The sequence below is a fragment of the Thermothelomyces thermophilus genome, chromosome 1 (assembly GCF_000226095.1).
Source record: "Thermothelomyces thermophilus ATCC 42464 chromosome 1, complete sequence".
NCBI classification, from domain to species: Eukaryota; Fungi; Ascomycota; class Sordariomycetes; order Sordariales; family Chaetomiaceae; genus Thermothelomyces; species Thermothelomyces thermophilus.
Window position 1 is genome coordinate 2,237,923 of NC_016472.1, and position 16,345 is coordinate 2,254,267.

The 16,345-nt window shown below is 57.5% G+C and overlaps 8 protein-coding genes across 8 annotated transcripts; 3 read left to right on the plus strand and 5 right to left on the minus strand.

Annotated features, from left to right (window-relative positions):
* The first annotated feature begins 138 nt into the window (after positions 1-138).
* Positions 139-2,232, plus strand: MYCTH_2295180 (uncharacterized protein). The gene is made up of 2 exons (XM_003658811.1): positions 139-817; positions 931-2,232. Exons 1-2 carry the CDS (start codon positions 344-346, stop codon positions 1,978-1,980), a joined length of 1,524 nt encoding a protein of 507 aa, XP_003658859.1. The 5' UTR covers positions 139-343; the 3' UTR covers positions 1,981-2,232.
* A 30-nt stretch (positions 2,233-2,262) lies between these two features.
* On the minus strand, positions 2,263-3,756 carry MYCTH_2295183 (uncharacterized protein). Its single transcript, XM_003658812.1, has 3 exons — positions 3,630-3,756; positions 3,241-3,565; positions 2,263-3,184 (listed from the first exon to the last, which is right to left on the minus strand). Exons 1-3 carry the CDS (start codon positions 3,676-3,678, stop codon positions 2,485-2,487), a joined length of 1,074 nt encoding a protein of 357 aa, XP_003658860.1. The 5' UTR covers positions 3,679-3,756; the 3' UTR covers positions 2,263-2,484.
* Positions 3,757-4,332: 576 nt separating this feature from the next.
* Positions 4,333-6,353, plus strand: MYCTH_2106437 (uncharacterized protein; the record flags this gene model as incomplete). The annotated part of the gene is made up of 3 exons (XM_003658813.1): positions 4,333-5,194; positions 5,246-6,036; positions 6,150-6,353. The coding sequence occupies 3 exons, from the start codon at positions 4,333-4,335 to the stop codon at positions 6,351-6,353; spliced, it is 1,857 nt and encodes a 618-aa protein (XP_003658861.1).
* Positions 6,354-6,483: 130 nt separating this feature from the next.
* MYCTH_2295186 (uncharacterized protein) lies at positions 6,484-7,567 on the minus strand. Its single transcript, XM_003658814.1, has 3 exons — positions 7,233-7,567; positions 6,880-7,176; positions 6,484-6,753 (listed from the first exon to the last, which is right to left on the minus strand). Exons 1-3 carry the CDS (start codon positions 7,382-7,384, stop codon positions 6,624-6,626), a joined length of 579 nt encoding a protein of 192 aa, XP_003658862.1. The 5' UTR covers positions 7,385-7,567; the 3' UTR covers positions 6,484-6,623.
* Positions 7,568-9,028: 1,461 nt separating this feature from the next.
* MYCTH_2114542 (uncharacterized protein) lies at positions 9,029-9,876 on the plus strand (the record flags this gene model as incomplete). Its single annotated transcript, XM_003658815.1, has 3 exons — positions 9,029-9,132; positions 9,289-9,731; positions 9,797-9,876. The coding sequence occupies 3 exons, from the start codon at positions 9,029-9,031 to the stop codon at positions 9,874-9,876; spliced, it is 627 nt and encodes a 208-aa protein (XP_003658863.1).
* Positions 9,877-9,974: 98 nt separating this feature from the next.
* Positions 9,975-11,435, minus strand: MYCTH_2295190 (uncharacterized protein). Its single transcript, XM_003658816.1, has 3 exons — positions 10,974-11,435; positions 10,722-10,873; positions 9,975-10,661 (listed from the first exon to the last, which is right to left on the minus strand). Exons 1-3 carry the CDS (start codon positions 11,341-11,343, stop codon positions 10,341-10,343), a joined length of 843 nt encoding a protein of 280 aa, XP_003658864.1. The 5' UTR covers positions 11,344-11,435; the 3' UTR covers positions 9,975-10,340.
* A 238-nt stretch (positions 11,436-11,673) lies between these two features.
* On the minus strand, positions 11,674-12,981 carry MYCTH_2295193 (uncharacterized protein). The gene is made up of 2 exons (XM_003658817.1): positions 12,010-12,981; positions 11,674-11,927 (listed from the first exon to the last, which is right to left on the minus strand). Exons 1-2 carry the CDS (start codon positions 12,841-12,843, stop codon positions 11,865-11,867), a joined length of 897 nt encoding a protein of 298 aa, XP_003658865.1. The 5' UTR covers positions 12,844-12,981; the 3' UTR covers positions 11,674-11,864.
* A 184-nt stretch (positions 12,982-13,165) lies between these two features.
* Positions 13,166-16,318, minus strand: MYCTH_2295196 (uncharacterized protein). Its single transcript, XM_003658818.1, has 4 exons — positions 16,049-16,318; positions 15,840-15,986; positions 13,845-15,785; positions 13,166-13,778 (listed from the first exon to the last, which is right to left on the minus strand). The coding sequence occupies exons 1-4, from the start codon at positions 16,071-16,073 to the stop codon at positions 13,354-13,356; spliced, it is 2,538 nt and encodes an 845-aa protein (XP_003658866.1). The 5' UTR covers positions 16,074-16,318; the 3' UTR covers positions 13,166-13,353.
* Between the last annotated feature and the right edge of the window lie 27 nt (positions 16,319-16,345).

The window sequence follows — 16,345 nt, forward strand, 5'->3', positions numbered from 1 at the left end:
TCTTGCAGAGCCCCTGTGTGCTATTGAGACAGTGCAGGAGTCCCCTGAACGGTAATGCCGCGTGCACGGGCGGTTGCCCCACATCCCCCGATTGAAGTGTAACCCGTTCGTTGACTGCGATAAAGTCGTGATAGCGAACTCGCAGCAACTCGTGATCCTTCGAACAACTGAAAGCGCCTGGTTCTGGACATGCTTTTCTAAATCTCGACAACTCAGGTTCGAGGTTACCCCAGGCGTACGGCATCGTCAATGGGACTTGTTTAACCGCGCTTTCCCTGATAAAGGACGAGGGATTCGCCAACGCCAACAACCTCTTACTCGTGACGCCCGCGATCACAGGATCATGTCGAGCATCGACAGATACAGGCCCCTCAGAGAGGGTTACCAGCCTCCATCACTACCCCCGAAGCCGGTGCCCCCCGCAATCGACCGTCTATCGAAGTCCCCGTCAAGGAGACGCGACATTCCCCCTGCAGTTCCATCGCCGCCGACGCATTCGTCGAGGACGTCGCCGCCCCGGCCACAGTCGCGCAGGAGCGCGCCGTCGCCCGCGCGGTCGAGCCCACCCAGAACGTCGCAGTCGAGGCCGAACCAGTGGTTCTTTACCGCGGACGAGGTGGCCAGCTCGCCAAGCATCATCGATGGCTTGCCGCTGGCGGAGGAACGACTTCGGAGAGCGAAGGGCGTCAATTTCATCTACCAGGCCGGCATCCTCCTAGAGCTGCCGCAACTCACATTATGGGTCGCCGGTGTGTTCTTTCACCGCTTCTACATGCGATACAGTATGGTAGAGGAGAGGGGAGGCATACATCATTACGTATGGATTCGCTTTTTTTTTTTTTTCTCCTTGTGATTCAGAAAGATTTTCTCCTTGTGATTCAGAAAGACAAAGCGGGAGCTCTCATGAGACGCTAACGCACGAGTCTCCAGAACATCGCGGCGACCGCGCTCTTCCTCGCCAACAAGACGGAAGAAAACTGCCGCAAGACAAAGGACCTCATCATCGCGGTAGCCAAAGTCGCGCAGAAGAACACCAAACTGGTCATCGACGAGCAGAGCAAAGAATACTGGAAGTGGCGTGACAGCATCCTGGCATACGAGGAGTTGATGCTCGAGGCGCTGACCTTTGACCTGCTGGTGGACAACCCGTACGTGCGGTTGCACGAGTACATGGGCCAGCTGAACCTGCTGCGCAACATGAGGTTGCGCGACTCGGTCTGGGCCTTCTGCAACGACGCCTGCCTGACGGTGCTCCCGCTGCTGCTCAACGCGCGCGACATCGCGATCGCCGCCATCTTCTTCGCCACGGCCGTCACGCGAGAGAAGATCGACGACGTCAACGGCGAGCCGTGGTGGAAGTATCTCAGGGGCAGCGAGACGCACACGGTCAACGCGGTCAACCTCATGATCGAGTTCTACAAGGAGAACCCGCTGCGGAAGCAGGACTCCAAGGTCCCCGGCTCGCCCAAGTTCGACCTCGAGAGCACCCGCCGCCGCGGCGAGCTCAGCCTCAGCCAGATGGACCTCGACTCGAGCCAGTACAACACCCCGACGCCGCCCGCGGGCACCGACCGCGGCGGGACGCAGAGCCCGCGGCCGGGCGGGGCGCGGCCCAACGGCAGGACGGGAGGAGAGAGCGGCGACGGTAAGGAGGTCGCGATCAAGAAGGAGGACCTGTCGGACTCGTCGGCCGCGAGGATCGGTGCCGCCGGCGCGGAGCCCGCATCGCAGGCGGGCGACAGGGGCGACTCGGACGCTGCGCTCAAGGCGGCGGCCAACGACCTGTCGACGCACAGGAGGGCGTCTGCCAGCTCGCTCAACGGGAGCGCTCCCATTAGTGAAGGGGGCCTCGTCTCGCCTCGGATCAGGAGGCGGAGCGAGGACCCTGGAGGTTGGGAGGAGAGGGAGGCGAAGAGGCCGAAGCTGGAGGAGGATGATGATGATGATGATGTCGACGAAGGGGAGATTAAGGGTTCTTAAATCGTCTTCTTTTCGTTGGTTTGGCCCAACCGACAGTATCGCCTTTCTCACTCTCTCCATTTCATCAGTTCATGGTATTATGCTTGGGGTGCGGGTTTATCTCGGGGCGTCAGTGGTCAGTAAAGGGAATTGCCGGCGGGGAGGAGCATGGCTGGGCGGCATGTGCTGATTCATGGTTTCTTTCTCGACTCTTGACTCCTTTCTTCGCCTCTCCTTGTGGGGACTGCTCTTCTTCTTCTAGGGGTGAGGGGAAACTTCGGCGAGCAACTCGCTTTGTACATTTACTTCCGATCGCGTTTTTAAGAGGGATCCGGTCCGCATCCATATGCGGGCTGTATCCGATGGTTAGGGGTAGGGGTGGCGGGGGATTATCCCGGATGCCTCTGATGGCTGGTCATCTCTCTCTCATGCTACCTCCTCAATCTGCGAAAGAACCATAATGATTCTGTATACGCCATTCCACACACACTGTTCCTTTTCCGAATTCCCATCAATTCAAACAAACTATGAAAGTCCTACCTGCTCTCCTCTCCTCTTCAGTCCCCTCACCGTATCCAGGTAGTCAATCAGGTCCAGCATGTTCCCGGACGCCAACATGGCCGCCCGTTCCTGCTTGGTCAGCAGCGAGGCCTTGTTGGGGCCCATGCCGGGACCGCACATCTCGCTCAGGTGGTGCAGCACCAGCTTGTGAGGGAGGGGCGCCCGCGCCACGTTGGAGAGGAACGTCTCGACGGCCTCCCACGGGCAGGCTTCGTAGCCTGCGTATAGGGCCGGGTTGGCAAGGAGGGCGCGCGCAGACATGAGGCCGGCGAGCTTGGGGATGTGGTAGGTGGCTGGCGATGGTCGGCGGTCGCTTGGGTTTGGCGAATCCTCGGTTAGTGTTTCTGCTGCTGCTGCTGCTGCTGATATTGTCGCTGTCGTCGTTGTCGTCGTCGAATGTGACTTGGTATTGGAGATGGACTGGGTAAAGGTTGGGGCGGAGGCGAGGAGAGGGGACGTGAATGGGAGGGCATTGAGAGCGAAGACATCGCCCGACAGGAGGATGGGCACGCGGTCGCCGAAGGTGGACGTCAGGACCTCGAGAGCTTCGAGGTTGATTGGTATGCTGGAAGGGGTCGAGCGCGTACGCGGGTGGATGGTTAGCCAGTCGATATGACGGTCTTGATCAGGGCCCAGGACGGTGGTGATGAAGTCCATCGTTTTTCTGTTTTTGAGATGTGAGTCGAGGGTGTCACATCCTTGGGCTCAGTGTGACTGTACCGCAGGTCTTTGTGTACTCTTATTTTGACGCTCACGCTTCGCCCTTTGGGGTTGTTGATATCCTTTTCCTTCCCGACACCCCACCCGTCTCGGCGAAGGTATTCCCTGGTTTCTACGACCATGTCCCTGACCAGTTCTCGTTTCTCCATCAGGGCGGCACCTAGGGTCTCAGCACATGCCCAGGACTGGGGACAGCCGCAGTTCAAATCTACCCCGTTACTAAACGGTGCCACGAGCGTAGATGCCCTCGCGAGTTCTTGTGGCGAGTTTGCGCCAAACTGTACTATCGTTGGAGGCTGAGGGCCGTTGGTGGATATAGTAAAGTCTAGTGAATGAAGGGGGTCAGGATCGGGGGGGTTTCGAGCCTTCAAGGAATGGTGCGGACTAACCGCTGTCTCTCGCAAAGTGATTCCTGTTAAATTCCTTAGCCACAATCATGGGCGTCCAGCACAGATCCGTCCCGTATGCGAAGGCGGTTTGGCGAAAGGCAAGCTGTTGGCTACTTGTCAAAACCACGCTCACTGGAAATAAGGGATCAAGATAGGAGCAACTTGCCTTGCTGTAACGCACCATGGGCGCTGACGTGTACAGGAACCTCTTTTCATGTTTGGCGATGTCGAATAGCTTTAAAGGACTAGACGGTTTATTGTCAGGACTCTGAAGGGGGGAAATAATTCAACGACGACAGGAGGAGGCTTGGAAACGGGACGAGAGGGCTAGTCTTACTGGATGAGATCCAAGTCGGAAAGCTCAGCCATATTCGTGACACTGAAGATGGCTACCCAAATCTACAACAAATACCCAAGTTGATTGCGATCGCTTTCTATTCTAGGTAAGTATGAATGGGTCAGTTGAAATTGCTTATGGTTGAGGCAAGCACGGCACTGAAACCCAAGTCCTCGATGAGGGTTGGGGTCCCCTAAACAGAAAGTGTGGGGGAAATTCACAGTCCTTGGTTGGCTGAAATTCCCTCTCTGCCTTGGATATAAGAGCTCACTACCCGATTTCGGTTCTTGACTCAACGTTAAGGTCGACGACGCCGTTCACACGTCAACAAAATCCGTGCATGTGACTGGAGGGTGGCGAGAAGATATGACAGACTCCAGGAATCCCGTCATTGGCTTGCTGGGCGGTGGCCAGCTCGGGCGCATGCTCTGCGAGGCGGCAAATCCGCTCGGAATCGACATCGCCATTCTCGACGAAGACAAGTCGCCCGCCAAGCAGGCGCACGACACCAGCCGCCATGTCACCGGCTCCTTCAAGGACCCCGCCCGCATTCGGGAGCTCGCGGCACAATCCGACTTTTTGTCGGTCGAGATCGAGCACGTCGAGACCGAGGTGCTCGAGGACATCGAGAAGAACGGCGTCGAGGTGAAGCAGGCCGATGGGTCCACCAAGACTCACAAGCCCCCCGTCCACCCGTCATGGAGGACCATCCGTCTCATCCAGGACAAGTACCTCCAGAAGGAGCACTTCCGCACCAGCGACAAGGCCATCCCTATTGCCGACCAGGTCGCGATCGAGTCCGGGCCGGCCGCGTCCTCCTCACTCAAGGCGGCTGCCGCCAAGTTCGGCTTCCCTTTCATGCTCAAGGCACGGAAGGGCAGCTACGACGGGCGGGGCAACTTCAAGGTCAGCAGCGAGGCCGACTTCGACGCCGCCGTCAAGGCACTTGGCGGCCTGAGCCTGTATGCGGAGAAATGGGCCCCCTTTGTTAAGGAGCTGGCCGTCATGGTTATCAGGACGGAGGACGACAACGGCAGGCTCAAGAGCTGTGTCGCTTATCCCGCCGTTGAGACCATCCACGAGGACAGCATCTGCACCAAGGTTTTCATGCCGCCGAGGAACGTCTCGGAGACGGTGTGTGAGGCCGCCAGGAAGCTGGCTACCGAGGTGGTTAGCACCCTATGGGGCCGGGGCGTCTTTGCCGTAGAGATGTTTCTCCTCGAGGACGGTAAGAGTGTTACGTTTTCCTAGAGCGAAGCTTTATTACTGACGGTTGCAGGTTCCCTGATGGTCAACGAGGTCGCCCCTCGGCCTCACAACTCCGGTCACTACACCATCGAGGCGGTTCCGCAAATGTCGCAGTACAAGGCGCAACTCCATGCCGTCCTCGACTTGCCTGTTCCCCAAAAGCTAACCCCCAGGGTTTCCTCCTCCATCATGCTCAACATCCTCGGTGGCGCCACCCCTTCCGCTCACCTCAAGCTGGTCGAGCTGGCTCGGAACACTATTGACGATGACATGGACGTCTACCTGCACCTCTACAACAAGGCTTCCAAACCCGGCCGCAAGATCGGCCACATCACGCTAACCAGCGCCTCCCCGATCCACGAGCTAGAAGCCAAGGCCAAGCCCCTCATCGAACTCGTCGATCAGATCCGCATCGATCGCATCAACGCTTCCGCCGAGACGCTCCGGCCAAAGCAGGACCCCCCCGCCACTTCCTCTTCCTCGCCTGCCCCTGCGACAGAGCAAAAGAAGCCCCTCGTCCTCATCACGATGGGCTCCGACTCGGACCTGCCGGTGCTCAAGGCCGGGCTGGACATCCTGCGCGAGTTCGGCGTGCCCTACGCGCTGGACATTACGTCGGCACACCGTACCCCGCGGTACATGATGCGCGTGGCCGACGAGGCGGCCGGGCGGGGCATCAAGGTGATCATCGCCGCGGCCGGAGGCGCCGCCCACCTGCCGGGCATGCTGTCGTCCGAGACGCCGCTGCCCGTAATCGGCGTGCCCGTCAAGGCGACACACTTGGACGGGATTGACAGCCTGTTGAGCATCGTGCAGATGCCGGTGAGTTCTCTCTTTTTCTTCTCTTCCTCGCTTCTGACCTCATTGCATGGGTGGTGCCGGGCGACCTTTTTTTTTTTTTTTTTTTTTTTTTTTGCTAACCACAAGCACCGCAGAGGGGCGTGCCGACTGCTACGGTGGGCATCAACAACTCAACGAACGCGGCGTTGCTGGCGATCCGGATCTTGGGCTCCTTTATGCCCGAGTACCAGGACAAGATGAGGAAGTACCAGGGCGAGATGGAGGAGCAGGTCATTGTGAAGGGGAACAAATTACGGGAAGTCGGGGACATCGAGTACCTCGCTGCTAAGGGCAAATGAGTGATATGTAGCTGTGGATAAGATACGGAGAAACATCGACGGCATCCTGTTATGAGGAAGCGGAGAAGGACAAAAAAAAAGGGAACGGCGGGTGGTTCTAGGTAACTCCCAAAACGTTTCGATCTTTGCAGCGGCAAGGAAAGAGCGCTACTGTTGTGCGATCCGGACTCACGGATGCAGAGAGACTTGATATCTCCCCTTCACCCCTTCGCAAGGACACACGGCATTCGGTCTCTCTCTCTCTCTCTCCCCCTCTCTCTCACACTCACATTAGGGGTGCGGCACCGTCAAGATTGGCAGCATCGTAACACTGGTGATCACAGTCGGGGTCTGCTTGGTGGTGGTGGTCGGGCACGGCGGAGGCGTGAAGGTGGGCCACGGCTTGCAGTCGGGAAAGCATCTGGTAGGCAGCCCGTCAGCATGCACTGTTCATCGTTCTCGGCGGGACGAAGCAGCATGGAGGTAAGGACTGTGTGGGAGAAGGGGGTGGGATGGGGAAGGGGGTGGTGGCGCCCTTCTGACATACCCTCCGTACATCATGCCGCATTCGTTGATGCCGTCCCAGCAGACCGTGACGTCGGTGCTGCAGGTGCTGGAAGGCCTGGTGGTACTGGTAGTGAATTTGGTCGGGGTTGGGGTGACTGGGGGCTTGACGGTCTTTGTGACGGTATGTCCCTTGGTTGTGCTTGCCTTGGTAGTCGTGGGTTTGGGCTCGAGGGTGGTCACCTTGGTAGTGACCCTGGTGGTGGGCGACGGGGGTTCCTCCGTGCCCGGGCAAGGCGGCGCAACGGGCTTAGCTGAGGCGTCACAGACATTGTAGCATCTGCCGCTGTGTTAGGAGCCGCGTTTTCCGTTCAGGATCGTCACCCAATGTCATACTCGCCCCATCTGATTCCGCATGCGTTGACGCCGTCGACGCAAATGGTATACGGGACGCAATCCCCATCGGCGTTGACCACGGGTGCAGCCGTGGCCAGTCTTCCAACCAGGAGGAGAGAGGATAGAAGGGGTGAGAGTGTCGTGTGACGCATGTTGGGCGAGTGGTACGAGTCAACACGGACTTTGATGACCGACGAGATCCCGAAAAGGGAAGGTGAGATGGAAAGTAGTCGATCAGCACATACACAAGAGCGAGGTGATGGCGGCCCGTTATAGATACTTATAAAACGCCTTCACTGCCTTCGGAGCTCCCTACGAAGGGATGTCCTGACGGCCACGAAATACGATTGGACCCTTTCCGGACCTGCTGCTGAGCCCGCCAGGCATCCCGCGACCTATTAATGTGATACGGTTGAGCGGTCGACTCCTATAATGCTCCATTCGGGCTCGCCACCCAAAAACTAGACACAGCATGGCTCCTCGGATCCAACTCGTGGGTAGTGTTGCGATGGAAGCCAAGCCGGGTGCTTAAAGGGAACCTAGCAGAAAAGGGTAAGGAGGAAGAGGGCTCCGCTAGAAGCTCACTCTACACATCTGCAGGTACGTATGTACATACGTTGGAGGAAAAGTAGGGTTGCGGGGGAGGAATAGGCTAAGGTACACCAATCCCGTCCTTGCGCACTTGAGATGCGTTGGCGTGCCTGCACCGGAGGACCTAGACTTCGTTCCGGACTGTACTTCCGCAGGCTCTGTTCAGATATGGGCAGGTACGAACTTCTGCCGAGGCCAATAAATGCTGGTGTGCATTGAAGGGTCTTCCTTCCAGAATCTCGATCGGCGTTGTTTGTTAATTTCTACAGTTGCGGCTCAACATCTAGCTGGGCTTTCGAGTTAAGTTGTAGATGAGCCTCGCGGTTGACAGCGGCTTCCTTCGGAGAGGCCTCGAGTTATTAACTGCATCACCGCTATTGTTTATTATTATTTACCTCGGATACCGAAGGGCCCCAGCGAACGGAAGAGCAGGGCCATCCACGTGAGGGGTGGTCTGATACTATTCGGAAGATTGATGACGAGAGACCGGCCAGAACACCACGGTTCTGAGCGTTTCTAGGAGGCAAGGGCCGGAGGAACCTGGTTCATGAAGGGGAAGGAAACACAGACTCCGCCATGCAGGGACATCCACTACCGGGGTCGGCAAGAATCAGTCGCCTGTCCGTCAAGGTGTCGTGGCACTCAGTCGATTTCGGCCCCCGATTTTGACGGGAGCGAAGTAAATGGAAGGATGCGATGCTAGAACCTTCACCCGGGTGTCTGGGCGGGGATTGACAAGTGAATGCTAAAAATAACTGCTTCTCGAATATATGGTTAATCAATTGCATACCATTTATGGTTTCTTAATATCTGGAGCGGAAGAATCCATCAGGACAAGACGAAATTTGCCTGTTTTGCCTAGGCTCGGTCGTGGCGATGGCAACGCGTGTTGGTGACACGAACAAACCAACAGATGCTCAACGCTGGAATATCCGGCGTGATGTGGTCTCATCGTTGTTGAAGGAAGGCGTAGAGAAGACAAGGGAAGAATCCGTCAAATTCGGAAGGCGCCAATTCCATAAACGTGGCGGCGGGGGAAAGAACAAAGAGATAAAAAGATGATTGCTCTTCTTCCTGCGCGCTGAAAGTGACCTGGCGTTCTTGATCATTGCCTGCAATCCCTCGACAACTGAGACATTTCGCAAACGTGTCTCGACTCTAAAACCACATTCAAGATCTCTCAGCCAACACGAAACAAGATCAACATGAGACTCCAAGCCCTGACTCTGTCTCTCCTCGCTGCCGCCGGCCTCGCATCTCCCATCCGCAGTGCGGCCAGCGAGGAGCTCTACACTCTGCGTCTCTCCTCGTAAGATCACATCCCCCTGCCCCCCCCCCCCCCCCCCCCAAAAAAAAAAAAAAAAAAAAAAAAAAAAAAAAAAAAACTTTCATTCCAGTCCCGGTTGCTCAGACGTGAACCCGCCCGGCGCCAAAACAACACCGGCTGACTTCAACACTCGGGCAGAGCAGACAAGTCTCTTGATGGCCGGTACCTCACCACGATCCCGGACTCGGGCAACGCAAATACCACCGCCCTCGTCGTCTACACCTCGTCCTCGAAGCCCGGTGACGCGTTCATCAAGTTCCACCCCGTCGTCAACCCGTCCACCAAGCTGGCGGAGCTTCGCACCCCTTCGTCGTCGTCGAACGTCGCCCTCGCCGTGGTAGGCACCAACGGCCTGTTCGACTTTGCTAGCGTGGCCGACCCCGACGACACCGCGGACGACCTACCCGAGGGCACGAAGGTGGACTGGACCTCATTCCGCCTGCACCAGGAGGGAGACATCGGGACGGTCGAGTATGAGGGCGATGATGATGCAGTGGCCGAGGGAAACTGGTTTGCTTTCCCTATCAGAGTAAGCGAGGCGACTAAGGAGGGGGAGGCATGGGGTGTCAAATGGAAGGATGGTGAGTATCCCCTGTCGTTCCATGTCAGTTCAGATAGAAGATGATTGCTGACGTGGTGATCTTAGGAAGTGCCTGGACGACGACGGACTACTTGCCGGTGAAGGTCGTGTACGAGCCCGCGTACGTGATCGCAAAGGATGAGTAGTAGTGTGCTTTGGTGATCGGCTGATAGGTTTGTGAGAGTGTCGCAACCGGGGGGGGAGCCTCGAATAAATAACGCTTCGCTTGCTATAAATGCGGGAAAGGATGAGAAAAGTTATATGCTTCTTAACTGCTTTGATATGACTTGTTAGTTATCTGCCGCAATCGTTCTCTCGGTTCATGATGCTAGTCGGTTTGTTCCATTCGTTGCGTTGTGCCAGTGCTGAGTTCTAATAACTCGACATCGGAGGCGAAGCCACGCAAGTCCTAAAAGCATCCTATTGCTGGTATTGTGACAAAGTAAACTCCGACCATGCAGGAGACCAGGGTAAGTTTACATAGCTAACCGAGTCCGATGATTCGAACTCGAAACACCATCACCACCACCATCACTACCCAATCTGTTCCCAACCACGCCACTCTTCGTCACCGGTGCAGAGCTCCTCTATTTTAACTCATGCCGCCGCTTTAGAAAGCCATCTCCTTCTTGATCTGGGCAATCGCCAGGCCGGGGTTGAGGCCCTTGGGGCATGTCCGGGTGCAGTTGAGAATGGTGTGGCAGCGGTACAGGCTCATCGAGTTGTTGAGGGCCTCCTTGCGCTCGGCCTTCCTCTCGTCACGGGAATCGGCCAGCCAGCGGTACGACTGGAGCAGGATGGCGGGGCCCAGGTACTCCTCCGAGTTCCACCAGTACGAGGGGCACGAGGTCGAGCAGCACGCGCACAGGATGCACTCGTAGAGGCCGTCGAGCTTCTTGCGGTCCTCCCTGGATTGCCTGTACTCCTTGCCCTGCGCTGTGTGTCAGCCCGGCCGTCCTGGCGTCGGCGTCGGCGAACCCGGGCAACTTACGTCTGGCGAGGGCGTGTCCCTCTGCAGGTACGGCTTGATCGACTTGTACTGCTTGTAGAACTGGGTGAGGTCGGGCACCAGATCCTTGACGACGTAGGTGTGCGGAAGCGGGTAGATCTTCATGTCGGAGCTGTCCTCGCGGGGGATGCGGCCTGCCAAGTCTCTTGTCAGCGACCTCGTTCCCTTCGATCGCCCACTTCCCCTACGGGTCTCCCGTCTTCTCTTTCTCTCTCCCCCCTGGCCCACACATACACAAGCACGCGAGAGTGTTGGTGCCGTTGATGTTCATGGCGCAGCTGCCGCAGATGCCCTCACGGCAGCTCCGGCGGAAGGTCAGGGTCGGGTCGAGCTCGTTCTTGATGCGGATCAGGGCGTCGAGGACCATGGGCCCGGTCTTGTTCAGATCGAGGGTATAGCTCTGCATCCTGGGCTTCTCGGTAGGCGTATCGGGGTTCCAGCGGTAGATCTGGAAGGTCTTGAGCCTGGGCTTGTCGCCCGAGGCCGTGGCGTCGGAGACTTGGGCCATGCCGCGCACGGCGGCAGGCACCGCGGCAGTCGCGCGCAGGGCCGGCCTGGACGCGGCGCCGAGGAGCATAGAGGTGGTTGAGCGGAGAGCTGCCATTGTCGCGGCACGGGGGACACGGGCGATTGATGCGGTTGCGCTGCACTGGCGGCGTCGAACGTTGCTCGTGTGGGCAGGAAAGCACGGTCAGAAAAGGCCTCGGTATTCCGGGACAGCGAGCACAGGCGTGAAAGTGGCGGCAGCGAATTGATTCGGTTGGCCGGCTCCTCGGCAAACCCGTCCAATCACGGATGAAGTGATTGCAATTGGCTCCTTTGTCACCCAAGGCATGCTCCACCAAATATTAACGTCATAAGGCCGGAACCTTCTGTTTTGGGGTTGCTTGCGCCGCCAAGCAATATTTCTTGGCCTCGAGGCTTAGGGTTGGTAGCGAATATAATTAGTAGGCAAATCCGTACTCTACTCTAGTGTATACGGACGAGTCAAGCTCGAAGAAGCAGCCATCTCAAGACTCAGGCTTGTGTTATGCATGTTAAGATCCCATTATTACACGCGCAGAGTTTCTACGACCATTAGTCAACACCTACTCCGTATCCCTTCCTCCTAGTACAGCTTCCAAATTAGTCGCGCCACTTCTCCTCGACAGGATCGTACCCCAGCACATCCGGCTCGATGTTGAGACTCTTGAGCATCATAGCCATCGTAAACTCCTGTCAAGATCAGCTGCCTGTTCGCCTCTTCTCACACAGCCCAAATTTGACTTACCGACTCGGCATCTTCCTCCTCCTCTTCGTCCCTTGTCTTCTTCTCCTCCTCCACCGCCACCACCTCCTCCCCTTCGAAGACGCCATTCCCCTCCTCACCAACAGTGTCCCCCTTCCTCCCCCCCGTACTCTCCCCTTCCATAGTGGCCCAAGAGGAGCCATGCTGCCACCGCCTCGTCGCCCCCCAGGCCTTCACCCCGCCCATCCCCTCGACCCGCTCTCTGATCAAGCCGAACAGCTCTTCCGCCGCCTGCCGGCTCGTGCTCTTCCACCGCGCCGTCATGGCGCGCAGCTCGGCGTCGACGGGCTCGCCGGGCCCGCTCTTGGTGGCCGATGCCTGCTCGATGTGCCGCGCTTGGCGGGCGAGGTCGAGGCGGGACTGGGTGCTGCGGAGGAGGTTTCCGAGGTCCGCCTGGGCGAGATGCAGCTGGTGGAGGAGGTCGCCCTGCTCGGCTGGGTTCTCGCCCGCGGCGGTTCCGGGTCTGAGCTCGGTGGTGCCCCGGCCGGGGTTGCAGGATTGTCTTGATGTTGGGCTTGCAGGCGCCTTCGGACCTGCCGCGCTGGGCGCGCGATTCTGAACGCTGGAGAGAGGAGTCGCAGCGGAAGAAGAGCGGTAGCCTCGGGCCGGTGCTGGAGTGGTCGGCGCCTGGGCGTTGATCTTCGTAGAAAAAGACCCACGATTGACGCTCGGTGAGTTCTGCTGGCTTTCGGAGCCGGGTGGATTACCATCTCTTCGGCTTATCAATGGCGACCTGAACGGTTTGCGGAGAGTGGCATTCGCCTCTTCAATCCGCCGTCGCTTGGCGGCCGGGGCGCCGGGGGTTTGGAATGTCATCTTGAAGGACGGAAACCTGGTGCATCTTGGGGCTATATCACATCCTCTCTTTTCGTGTTTCTTAGGCGATGTAAATGGGGTTGTTGTGAACAGAGCCTGGGCAACTGTGAAAGTTGAGTTGTAAGGTAACTAATTAATGATCACGAATTGCTGAGCCAAGCTCCACTAAAACACTCACCCACGTATATTGTTAATGCCAGGCTGAGGAAGCCGCAACTCTACACGTAATGTAACAGAACAAAGAATTATTCCCGAGTCCCCGGTCGTCACGATGAGACTCACACCATACCCTTCTTGGGCATTGAACAGGTTACCACATGAATGTACAGAGTGGAATGGACGTTCATCCCGCCCATCTTGGCGCACAGTGCAACTGATAGGCTGGCTTGGATCAAAGAGAATTTCGAACGCTAATCGGGTCTAATTGCACCAATCCATATACTAATGCGCCGCTGCTTCATGCTTCATGCCATGGTATCCTCGACTATGCAGACATGTTAAAACCTTTCATCAATGCCCAACCACTCCAGCAGCCCACTGCCCAAAGTCCGGGTCTCCAGGCCGCGGGAAGAATCCCCTCTCCTGCTGCGGCGGCTGTTGTTGGTTTCCAACCCCCGCTCCTCCCTGATGTTGCTGCTGTGGCTGTTGTTGTTGTTGTTGCTGTTGCTGTTGCTGCTGCTGCTGCCTTCTCGCCTCCTCCTCCTGACGCCTGATTGCCTGCTGCCGCTGCTGGCGGTACATAATGAGGAAGACCAACGCGGCAGCCAGGCCAAGGATCGCGACACTCTCCATGACACCGTCATCAATATCCAGGGGATCGCCGCCGGGCATCTCGTCTTCGTACTGCTCATCGTACAAGTCATCATAGTATCGAGCGTCATCGTCCTGCAGGAAGTTGTTGATCCAATCGCTGAGCGACCATTCCTTTCTCGGTGCTGTATAGGGCGGCCATTGTTAGAGTAAAGGCTCAGATAGAAAGCTCAGTTATGCGGAAGGCTTACTCGGTTCATCTTGGATCGAATTTATCCTGCCATGCGTGAGCGTATTCCAGGCGCTCTTCGCCCGCAGTTTTAGCAGACTGAGCGCGACAGGGAGGTAGGCCTCCTCGTTAGTCGCGAGTGCGGCGTCGTAGTATCGCTTCGCAAGATGATAGTCCTGGTCCAAGCCGACGCCATGCTCATGCATCCATCCGAGGTTGTACAGCGCCTGCGCGCTCTGGTGATACTCGGATGCACTGGTGTAGCACTGGACAGCTTTGTCCACGTCGGGTTCGGCCCCAATGCCGTACAGGTAGTAGTCGCCCATCTTGACCAGCGCATCGATATTGCCCTGCCGGGACGAGCGCGTCCATTGAATCAAGGCGAGGGTAGGGTCCTGAAGTAGCGGGGATGTTGGATGACGAGACAGCAGTCGGGCAAGGGGCAGCCGGGATTTGTCAGGATCGAGGATGTGAGCGACATTGTTTTGGGCCTTCTCATATCCCTGCTCAGCCGCTCCAAGATACTCGAGGAGCGCCAGCTCTATATCGCCGCTTTCATACGCCAGGTTCGCCTCCGCCCAGGAAGAGACGAGAGGCTCGGCCCTTTCGGCTACATTCTTGTAGTAGGCCACGGCTCCGTTGCACGATCTGTCGTGAGTCAATCCGATGTTGTTTGCCTCCGCAAGGTGGTAATAAGCCTCGATGTTGGCCCACCGTGCGGCGAGCTCGAAGTAATGGTTCGCTGTTGCCACGTCTTCATTGCTGCCGTGGTCGAGGTAAAGGTATCCAAGCTGCACTTGGGCGGCAGCATAATCTTGGTTGGCGGCTGTCTTGAGGTAGTCGATAGCCCGGGAGGGGTCTGCCTTGACCCCATAACCATTCAGATACAGCAGCCCTAGGCCGTACTGAGACTGAGCGTCCTTGAGGCTGTCTCCGCGCTCGAACCAGAACTTTGCGCGGTTGAAGTCTTGCTCAACGCCCTCTCCGCGCAAATACATGCGGCCGATGAACCCCGCCGCCTTCCCAGCCGTCCTGTCCAGGCCGGTTTTTGGATTGTCCACAGGCCGGTTCTTACGCCAGTACTTCTGTGCGACGTCCAAGAAATACTTCCGAGCCAATGCCACGTTCTTGTTGAGTCCCCTCTGTCCCTCGTAGTAGATCCGCCCGAGGTTGAAGGACGCCTTGAAGTCGCCCTTCTGAGACATGAGGTCTAGATACTCGATGATGTCTTCGATAGAGGCATAGGCATCGGAGTTGGGGTGCGCCTTGAGGGCATTCCCCCCGGCACTCGCAACGCTGGCTCCCTCCCCGTAGGCGCCGCCATTGTCATCGGCGATCCTGTGGGACTCCGCGATCCAGGCTCTGCCACCCGGAGGGCCTGAACGGTACCACGCGATAGCCTTGTCCGCCACCCGCTTGTAGTATTTGACAGCCAGCTCGCAGTTCTTGGGCGTCCCAATCCCAGCGTGGTGCCGATGCGCTACCGTCATCTCGGCCCTGGTATGTCCCTTGTTTGCGGCAAAAGTGTAGTATAGCAGGGCTCGTGCCTGATCGCGCTCAACGGCTCCTCCAATCCCAGTCGAGTACATCAGACCCATCATGTATAAAGCGGAGCTGTTTCCATTGAGCAATGCTAGCTTGTGATAGTAATCGAAGGCTGCCGGGAAGTCCTTCGGGTGTGAAAAGTTGCCGTAGAAGTTCATCTCGGCAAGGATGTAGAGCGCATCGCTATTATTTTTGCGGGCAGATTCCTCGAGGAGATTGGTTGCTTGCTGAAGTTTCCCGCTGAGTACATGTCTGGACGAGGATTCGGAGGTTGGGGCGCTGAGGCGGAAGGTCGGGACGGCCTTGAGGGCCAAGTGCAACAACGTGCCGAAGATGCCATGCTGCTTCCGAGCCCGGTGGTGGAGTGGCTGGTACAGCTTATGTAGTTCGGCGAGAGCTGCATCGACGAGGTCGGAGCCTGCTGGGTGTGTTAGCGATGTCCGAGAAGCTTCGGTCCACGAAGCAGCCGTACCAGGCTCCCGCGCCGTTTGTCCCCGGCTCTGTTCGGCTATTTCAGCACGAAATGAGTCGCCATCGGTTTTCTCAGCTGCGTCGCCACCGAGGACATGCTGGTCGGCCTGTGCATCGGCAAAGGTGAATGCGATGGCCTGCAAAAGCACTGTGGAGGGGGGTGTTAGTGGAATGCGCCGACGCAGGGCACCTCAGTTGCAGTTGGCTTACGGGACAACCAGAGAAGCCCCTTCATGGTTGCTGGTTTCGAGAAAAAAATTGGCAACCCGCAGCGTTCATTCCATGGCCAAGGCGATATCTTCGGGTGAAGCGCGTAGGAGAGTAAGCGATGTTGGGGGGCTCACGCGGCCTGCAGAAGGGTCCTCCGGAAATCTTACAAGCTGTCCAGAACAGAGCTCCCCACTGACGCGATGATGCATGTAACTAGTTCGTTCGAGGTTACCTAAGCTGCTGCCAGGGACCATGCGGCGCAGGCTGAGAACTTGGCAGGACGGGCAGGGGGGTGAG